The sequence below is a fragment of the Hydra viridissima genome, unplaced genomic scaffold (genome assembly GCF_058129835.1).
Source record: "Hydra viridissima isolate aposymbiotic clone 2 unplaced genomic scaffold, HvirCarnegie_v1 scaffold_15, whole genome shotgun sequence".
In the NCBI taxonomy this organism is placed as follows: Eukaryota; Metazoa; Cnidaria; class Hydrozoa; order Anthoathecata; family Hydridae; genus Hydra; species Hydra viridissima.
Window position 1 is genome coordinate 8364611 of NW_028324314.1, and position 9569 is coordinate 8374179.

The following is a 9569-nucleotide window of genomic DNA, read 5'->3' on the forward strand; positions in this document are numbered from 1 at the left end:
TTTCATTTACCCGCAGGTTTTAATTTTTCTTCGTTTACCCGCAGGTTTTACTTTTTCTTCGTTTACCCGCAGGTTTTACTTTTTCTTCGTTTACCCGCAGGTTTTACTTTTTCTTCATTTACACTCAGGTTTTACATTTTCTTCGTTTACCCACAAAATTTACATTATCTTTGTTTACCTTTTACAACTGTTATCTTTAAAGTTGCTGCAATTATTTTGACTCCATTGGCTACTTACCTATTTATTTATTTTTTATTTATTACTTACAATTTAATTATTGAAATTTTAAAACGCGTAAAAGACAGTTTTCAGAATGCCGCTTATTAAACGTTTCGTTAAAATATCACTTAATAATAAGTGAAATAGAAAAAAAAAATCGATTTTCATTTCCTTTTTTGAGAAAAATGTTTTTCGAGGTTTGTTTTGAAAATTTTAATCTTGTATTGTCCCAAAAACAGATTGATATATTCGTTAGTAATATTCATCCTATGAATTTGCATAGATAATTGGCCACATTCACCACAAAAACTTATTTCTCATCAGGCGTAAATAACGAAAGCTTTTTATAAATTCGTTTCATGTTTTAAAGAGTTTAGTGAATAATAAATATTTATCACTTAAAAAGGAAATCCTATCCGGTGTTTCTTAAGGTAAGCTACATTAACATATAATAAAGATTTATTTTACTTTTTTTTTACTTTTAGACATAGTGATATTTTTTATTTTTACTTAAATATTAGAAGTTAATATAAATCGCTGCTTTCTTCGGATTCCGTAAAAACATTTTTTGAAAAGGAAAGTTCTGTTTCAAAAAATTTCATTCGTGAAAGTAACTCTTGGTTTTCTTTGATCTACTAATAAATAAAAAAGCGAAGCCAGACCTAATCTATCTCAGCTTAAATTGATAACACTACTGATGTCGTTTTACTGATTCCAACCAAATTCCATGCGTCATTAAAATTAGTCAAATCATTCTCCACGGGAGAAGATTGGGGGGGGGGGGTAATAGTGTATTCCTTGTATAAGCGGCTTAATTTCTTCAGTGAATAATTTAGTTTTCGAATATTTAAAAATAAGTAGGTTACATAGGGGGTCAAAAGAATATTAGAAAGGTTTAGGTGGGGCACGGTACAAAAAAGGTTGAGGTTACAACGATAACTTTTGTTTACAGTTTGTTTAAATCGTCGAAAAGGCAACTTTTTTTGGTTTTAATTCAATGAAGAGGACATATTTATTAAATATAACATAAATATTTCATTGAAATAATAAACTACGATATGATATATGCGTATAATATGATATATGCGTATAATATGACGAATTTAGAATGAACACCTAAATATAATAAAATAAAAAACTTTATAGAAAATCTAAAACTTTCTTTACAATAAATTACAAACAAGGCAGTCCTATGTATCCAACAGTTGGTTGTCAATAAATGCACTTGTAGGAGGCAAAAAATAAAACAGGTTAAAGTTAATAATGAAAACTATTTAGGAGCTGTTTACACGGATTAGTTCAATTATAAATGTATGGGTTAGCTAACCTATAGGAGATTTCACCAGCTTTATGAGAATAAATTTAAAAAATCAATAAGTAAAACTTTCCAAATTGAAAACACGGAGATTAAATTGGAAACAAGGAGATGGAATTGGATTTGAGAGACTTGATTCAACCAGAAAAGTCTTTCATTATCATTAATCCTCAGATGTTGAGACTGAAAAAAGCACATAAATCAGCTTTTACAGCGAGTGGCATTGGACAATCAAAAGTTGTTTTGATTTTAGGCTGACCTACCAAATCGGTCTTTAAAAAGATCTTAATTGGAAGCAGAAAAAGAATTATTGCTGTCTATTGATTTAAAAGTATAAAGTTTAAATCGCGATTTGTAAAAGCTACGCATGTTACAAAATCAATGTTCTCGATAAGTTTAAAAATCAATGTTCTCGATAAGTTTAAAAAATCAATGTTCTCGATAAATTTAAAAAACTGTTCTTTTCCATAATCTTCACGTAATCACAAAATTTGTTGATAAAGTACCACATGTAAATGTCTGATTTTTACTGAATATCATAGATACCGTAAATTAGGAGCATTTTTTGCAATAAAAAAAGAATTGTAAAAAAATGCGACACGTGTGGTTTTTGAAGATCACGATGCAACTGTTTTTGAACATTAAAAGTCTTTTAAGGGAAAAGTTCAGAAGGCATGTAGATCCATTGAAATGACGAAAATAAAAAGCGTCAATAATCCTAAAAGTCACTGATAATAAGCAAACACTTGATCACGCTGCAGCAAGGTTTATTTTCTGCAATTTAATCAAGTGTTTATAAAACAAAAAGAAAAGTGGTACAGAGAGTTCCGCACCATTCTCGCTAAAACCATAAAAGAATTTTAAAAATGTTTTCTTACTCCATAAACAAAATCGGTAATCTATGGACTGACCTACTAAAATGTTTGTGTAAATTGATGGAACTACAGCGCTTATTTGAACTCGTGGTAACTTGCATCATAAAATTCGTCTCATCCACCTAATAAAATTTTAGTCAAATATCTGAGCTTAAGTAATGTTATAACCGCTTCACCTCAGATGTTTAGCTAACCCTAAGAGACCTAATAGCAGACCTAAAACACTCATTGGTGGATGTGGACCTAAATTACACAGTTTGGTAGGATGATTGCGATGAATAGTTAAAAGATATCTTTAAGTTTTTGTTTTTGTTTATGTAAGGTTTAAGATGATTTTTATTATAAATCAGATAATAAGAATATCAATACATTTTATGTTTATTCAGAGAATTTTCCTAATGACGGTACTTTTCCTGCGTTTAAGCTGTTTTCAAATCATTGACAATGGTAGATGGTGGCACATCGTTAATTTTTGATATTTGATAAGTAATGACGGTACTTTTCCTGCGTTTAAGCTGTTTTCAAATCATTGACAATGGTAGATGGCGGCACATCGTTAATTTTTGATATTTGATAAGTAATGACGGTACTTTTCCTGCGTTTAAGCTGTTTTCAAATCATTGACAATGGTAGATGGCGGTACATCGTTAATTTTTGATAATTGATAAGTAATGACGGTACTTTTCCTGCGTTTAAGCTGTTTTCAAATCATTGACAATGGTAGATGGCGGCACATCGTTAATTTTTGATATTTGATAATGTTTTCAAATCATTGACAATGGTAGATGGCGGTACATCGTTAATTTTTGATAATGTTTTCGATTCCTAGTTAAACAAGGGGAAAAATTTTTAAACGTTAAATTTTTTACACAAAAATTTGAAACCAAAAAAATTCATTTTTTTCTCTACACTACTTTTGATGAAGCGCGAAAGTTAAAAAATGTTTATCTAAACTACTTTTGATAAAGAGCGAAAGTTAAGATGTTTTTTTAAATTCTGATGCTAGTTTTGTCAAGTCAACCCACACGTTTATTAATTTTTACTTATTTTTGAAACAACTTTTTCTACTTAGATTTTTTTTTAAACAACTTTAAAATTGCAAATTGTTAAAATTGTGAAAGGTGGGAAAATTCATGAAACGCATTTTTAGTACCCAAATTTTTACGCGAACAAAAAACTTGACAAATTCTATAACATTCTTACTCATTGAAAATTTTGTTAAGTTAATATATTGAGTTGCAGAAGCACCGTATGGAGTTTTATTTAATATTAAAATGTTCAAACATCTACTATCATGAAAAGAAAGAAAAAATAATTGTGATTTCATTTCAAATAAAAATTCGAATAATCGTTTGTTTGTAAATTAATCGTGTAAACAAACAGACAGTGCGGAATAAAAAAATAAAGTTTTGTATAGATAAAAGAACTAATATTTCTTGTTGTGTATTTTTCTTGTTGCATCGAAATTGATTTGCAAACATAAAAAATGTAGGTGGTTTTTTTTTAACATTTTAAAATTTGTTTACACAAATATAAATAACAAAGAAAAGAAGGAAACAATGTCACATTTTTTTATGACAACTTTCCGATAACAAAAGTATAAAATAAATAAATTGAGAAAAGAGGGGACGTTTTATTTCTTACTTATTTGGTAGTTTTGATAAATATTCTTGGTTTTGTATTTTTTGGTGTAAAACTAAAGAAAATATCAAACGGTAGGAAATACTTTTTTACCTTCGAAATCAACGAATTTAAGTAGACGGCCACTGTTTATTTTCTATGAGCTTTCGCTACGCTGGTGTCAATTTTTTTTCTAATTTTTTTATTTGTAACTAAATTTCAATGAGATTTTCACCTTTTCCTAAGACATTATTTTATTCATTTTTTAATTGCGAAATTCGCGCACAAAATGTTCGTTTAAGGGTCACACTTTTAAGGTTGATACGGGTAAAAACAGTTCAAAACTGAATTTGAAGGCATATGTTTAAGATATTTATGGTTACCAAGTTGGGTGAATATCCTGCTGAAGCATTGGCATTAGCTTCAATAAGAAAAGCCTCTAGAGAACCTACCAAGAAAGATTTTGTTGTTGTTAAAAATACCACAAAAATCCTGGCAAATTTAAAAAGCATGGAGGTTAATTTTTCATTAAAAATGAAGATTGAAGATGCTTTGATCTTAAAAATCTTTCTGATAAACAGTATCAAATTAATACAGAATGCAGACATTTATCTTTTACTAATGAAAGAGAAATATGTTATCCTGAGGCTGTAGTTTTGACAGTAATATCTGTACCAACTCCTCTACAGAGTATGTTTAATCATACTCTGACAAGGATGCTAACTTTTACAGAATGCCAAGACTCAATAAGAATATTTGCTGTGAATGGGGAAAGGTGTACTTCACTTTAAAGGGGGCTTTGATTGTGTCTCCAAAGTGTATATAAACAAAAATATACTGATGGAAATATTGGTGAGGCCCATGTTAACGAGCAAAGTCTTTTTCATATAGCTATTAATCCACTTAAATTATCCATCATGAAGGGAACAGTATGGTTCAATAAGAAGCCCTCTAGTACACATTACTGTTGACCCTATCTCAAATATCAAATGGAAACGAGAGACTTAATCAGAAATGAAGATGAACATCTTAAAGCTGAAATGAATTGACTGATCGATTTTGAGGTAAAGTTAGAAGTAGCAGAAGGCAAACCTTGAAAATTTTAGTTTCATTAACCGCATTAGTTTCAAAAACCACAAATTTAAAAATGGAAAACCACCTTCCCCTAATATTTCTTCTTTTTTGATGACGTAAAAACAAAATAAAGCTGTTTTTGCAAATAATAGTTTTTTTCTTTTTTGGTTTTGGTCATATAATAGTAAGCTAAGATAGTACGATATTTTGGTTTTTTGAATTCAAATTTCTTATATTAATTAGTATATGTGCTCGTTTTGGTTTGTGGAACCCAAATTTTTTTTATTTAAATTAATATTTGTGCGCGTAAAAGATTCTAACAAGCAAATGCGTGTGTAATATGCGCCTTTTGATACATGTAAAATTTATTTAAAAAAAAACTTAACATATATTGTATACGTGGTATTATCTGATATTTGGGATCGAGGAATCCAAATTTTTTATTTAAATCTTTATAAACTGATACCAAGCCACGTACGCACGTGGGCACGCGTAAAATTTATTTCTAATGACAAATCTAAATTTTCTGACCCAAAAACACTAGTAATGATAACAAGTTTATATTTTGATGGTCATACAATTTTTGCCGTTTTTTCACTTTTCTGACTCACTGTGCATCATCATATAAGCCGTCATATAGGCAAGTTAAAAAAAATTCTGTTTTACATTTTTGGTTTCCTAAAAAAAAGTCCTACCGAAAGATATTCGATAGTCATTTCTAAATCATAAAGGTTTCCTTCTAAATAACATTTGCCTTTCCCCCCCCCCCCCTTCCCCTCAACTTTTTTTTTTTTTTTTTTGTCTCTTAAAAAGTAATCTATTTTGACTCTTGAGATGGTTTTTTAAATAAAGTCTTTGAAAAACGTGTAACAGTTTTTGCCACAACCGTTAATTGTTGGTGTTGGGTTCAATTCAATATTTTTTATTTAGGAAACTATTTTCGAAAATATTTATAAATCCTTTAAAATTATGTAAAAATTTTTTTTCCATAAAATCAATTTGATAACAGTCTTCTTTATAGGGTAATATTCTTCAAAATCAATCTTCTTCACGAATGTTTTGTAAATAAAAGCCACAACTTATCATAAAACAACGTTAAATAAACTTTGTGGTTGTAGTGTACAGCTCTGATCTTTCCAAATAATACCTCACCATTAAAAGGATACAAATGGTTACGAGAAAGCATATGTTTCTTGACGAACTAAGCCAAAATGCCATGTATTTAAGATACGGTTGGTTTTCTTACCGACCTATATTTTTGCAAAGTTTAAATCGTCCGTGGTTTTTCTTAGTGTGCGTTTGCTGGTTAACCTTTGGACAAGGTTTTATATGTAACGGTCTTAACAACGTCCTGTTGACTTCGATAGAAAAACGTTATGGTTTTACATCTACACAAATTGCTCTGTTTTCGACATTTTTTAACGTAACCGTGGGCATATTTTCTTCATTAGTTTGCTACATTGGTCACAGACACAGACCGCGCGCATTGGCCTTAGGAGGACTGACATTATCTATAGGAATGGCAGTCTTGTTAATACCGCATTTTATTTCATCAAAATATGTGGCTGGAGTGTCGCGTTCAACTGACATTTGTCATTTAAACACTTCCTTAAATAGTTTATATAACGAGACTGATTGTACACTTCCAAGTAACCGCATCTATTTAGGTATATTCTTAGTCGGACATTCCATTAGTGGACTAGGAAATATTCCTGTTCAAAGTCTTAGCTACGCTCATTTAGATGCTATTGCCGATCGAAGCAGCGCTAGCATGTACTTTTTAGCAATGAAGACCGTGTCAATATTAGGACCTGCAGCAGGATATATTCTTGGAAATCCTATTCTTCAAACTTACGTGGATATTCAACAGGTACGCAACAATCTAAAGTTTTGAAAAGTCTTTCAAGTGTTTAATTTTTTTTTTTTTTCTTTCTTTCTTTTTAGATTTTTGTTAACATTTAAACAACATTCTCATTTTTTTATTTACATTTTTATTTAAGCCTTCAAACTCAAACTTGACTCCGAATGATCAAAGTTGGGTTGGCGCTTGGTGGATTGGGTATTTGATAGGAGCTTTGCTTTTGCTTACCACAGTTATTCCTCTATCTGGCTTCCCCAGAATGTTTTCAAACTCAGAAAAAGTTGCTAAGCTCAAGAAACTTCATGCGGACAATGTAGATGAAGACGTAAATCTAAATCACGATTTAAAATCCGCTTGGCCATCAGTAAAAGCTCTTTTACTTAACACACCATATATGTACTTAACTTTAGGAATAGCTTGCGAGAGCTTCGTAAACAGTGGATTTTCGACTTTCTTTGCAAAGTTTGTGGAAATACAATTCCATTTTCCAGCATCAAAAGCTTCTTTGTATAGCGGATTGATTATCATTCCCGGTGAGTATAAATCATGATGATCTTCATCTAAAAATACTTCGTTCTTCACGCCGTTGTTTAACAACCGTCTAATTTTTCTTTTAATTTTATTTTTAAGCATGCGGTGGAGGAATGGGTTTAGGCGGATATATCAGTAAGCGCTTCGGTTGGGATTGTCGAACAACTTTAAAAGTTATTTATATACTCGCCATAATATCTACCATGCTTATTCCTATTGTGCTGATTGGCTGCGATGGCCATAACGTAGTTGGAAGAACAATTCCTTACCTCGATAGCAGGTAAATAACCGACTTAAAGTCAAAATTTTGTCAAATAAATAATTTAAAGATTATTAATCAGCTTCATCATCAATTCAAAATTTTAACGTCTGACTTTGTAAAAAAGTTGTTATTAAAAAGTTCAAAAAGAGGATTTGATAAATATTTTAAAAATTTACTCTGAATTTAATTCATATGTAGGTGGAACGATCAAGATCCATCATAACTTTCATTTTTCACCAGTTAGTTTATAACTTATTAATGATAAGGCCTACCTTGTAATAAAGATGTCTGACTTCTTGCAGGATCTGACATATTTTGTACTACTAATTTATAAACAAAAAACCATGGGGAAAATCAATGGCGTTAGCTTTTTCTACTTTACATAATTTTTATTTCCATAAATTTGAAAAAAAACAAAAACATCAGATTTAAAATTTTAAAATTGCTTGCTTTAAAATTTAAATCCTCAATTAAATAAGAACGTACTTTGCGTTTTATGGAGATTGCTCCATAACACACACAACTCTGCCTAAACTTAGTTGAGCACTCAACTTATCATCAATCCGTAACTCTATCTGCATAATATATGATTTTCGTTATTATTGTTAATTGCACTAGTTTTCAAATTATATGCAATTTTTTTCTACAGCAACGGAGGGATTTCATTAAACAGTACGTGCAACGTAAACTGCCAGTGCAATAACCGTATGTATAAACCCGTGTGTTCGATAGATGACCAAAAAACGTTTTACTCGCCTTGTCATGCAGGGTGTTTGAATCTACCTCTAGAAAACGGGGTAAGTAGTTTTTTTTTCAACTATAAATGAGCTCATTTTTTTGTTAAATGATCTGGCTAGAAAAAACAAATGGACGTATTAGAACAACTTAAAAAAAGCGAACAAAAAAACAGAACTGTTGTTACTCGCTAACAAATTAATAAAATCTTTATTTTAGACATATCACAATTGCGCATGTCTACCGTTGTCAGGAAAAACCCTACGTGATGGTCCATGCGCTTCAATATGCGACCTATACCCATTTTTTGTTGTTGGATCGTTCTTCTTGCTGTTTATGTCTTTTATGAATGCTGTGCCTCTAGTTAATGCCACTTTTTGGTAAAACAACAATCAATCTTCTAAGGGTTTATCACTCGGGTAATTTTTAATAGTTATTTATAAAATAAATGCTTTACTTCTTAGGTCATTGCCATTAAGTTTGGGTTCACTTGGTGTAGGGTTTCAGCAGGTGTTTTTACGTTTTTTGGGGATGATACCATCGTCTGCAGTATTTGGTAAACTTATCGATGCAAGTTGCGTACTTTGGAACACCAACGAATGCACTGGGGAAGTAACAAGTTGCTTAGAATACAGCAACAAGTATTTCAGGTAAATAGCCTGTGTTATTAAAAAAGTCATTTTAATAGCTTCTTTGTTACTTGCTATTTCTTATGGATACCATTCTTGCAGCACTCAGTGTTATGTTTACTTGTTGAGTAATGAACATTTACTGTGCAATATTTTTTTAGATTATACATTTTTTTGGTCACCTTCAGTGTTAAGACGCTTTCTTGTGTTCTTTTTTTCTTGGCTTACAAAACTTATAAACTTCCTACGATTAAAAAACCAATTCAAGAAATGCTTGGAATCGATAACTTAACTCATGAATCGATAACTTAGGAACGAAAAAATTTCAGAAAATCAAAAAACTTAGTTTTTTGTATTCAGAGGCGTTTTCCTCTTTAAAAAAGATATTTCTTTCCTATATTTTAACTTTTATAAAGACAATTTATGATAAAATAAAATTTCTCTTTGG

At 30.6% G+C, this 9569-nt stretch overlaps 1 protein-coding gene across 8 annotated transcripts; it reads left to right on the forward strand.

Annotated features, from left to right (window-relative positions):
- The first annotated feature begins 447 nt into the window (after window positions 1-447).
- On the forward strand, window positions 448-9569 carry LOC149878499 (solute carrier organic anion transporter family member 4C1-like). Of its 8 annotated transcripts, none has more exons than XM_090072803.1 (8): window positions 448-650; window positions 6846-6973; window positions 7104-7497; window positions 7595-7775; window positions 8407-8554; window positions 8712-8872; window positions 8957-9142; window positions 9283-9569. In XM_090072803.1, exons 2-8 carry the CDS (start codon window positions 6875-6877, stop codon window positions 9431-9433), a joined length of 1320 nt encoding a protein of 439 aa, XP_089928929.1. In that variant the 5' UTR covers window positions 448-650; window positions 6846-6874; the 3' UTR covers window positions 9434-9569. The 8 variants fall into 8 exon arrangements, with proteins under 8 accessions (XP_089928929.1, XP_089928925.1, XP_089928923.1 ...); XM_090072799.1 differs by having other exon boundaries at window positions 449-650; window positions 6113-6973; XM_090072797.1 differs by having other exon boundaries at window positions 449-650; window positions 6125-6973.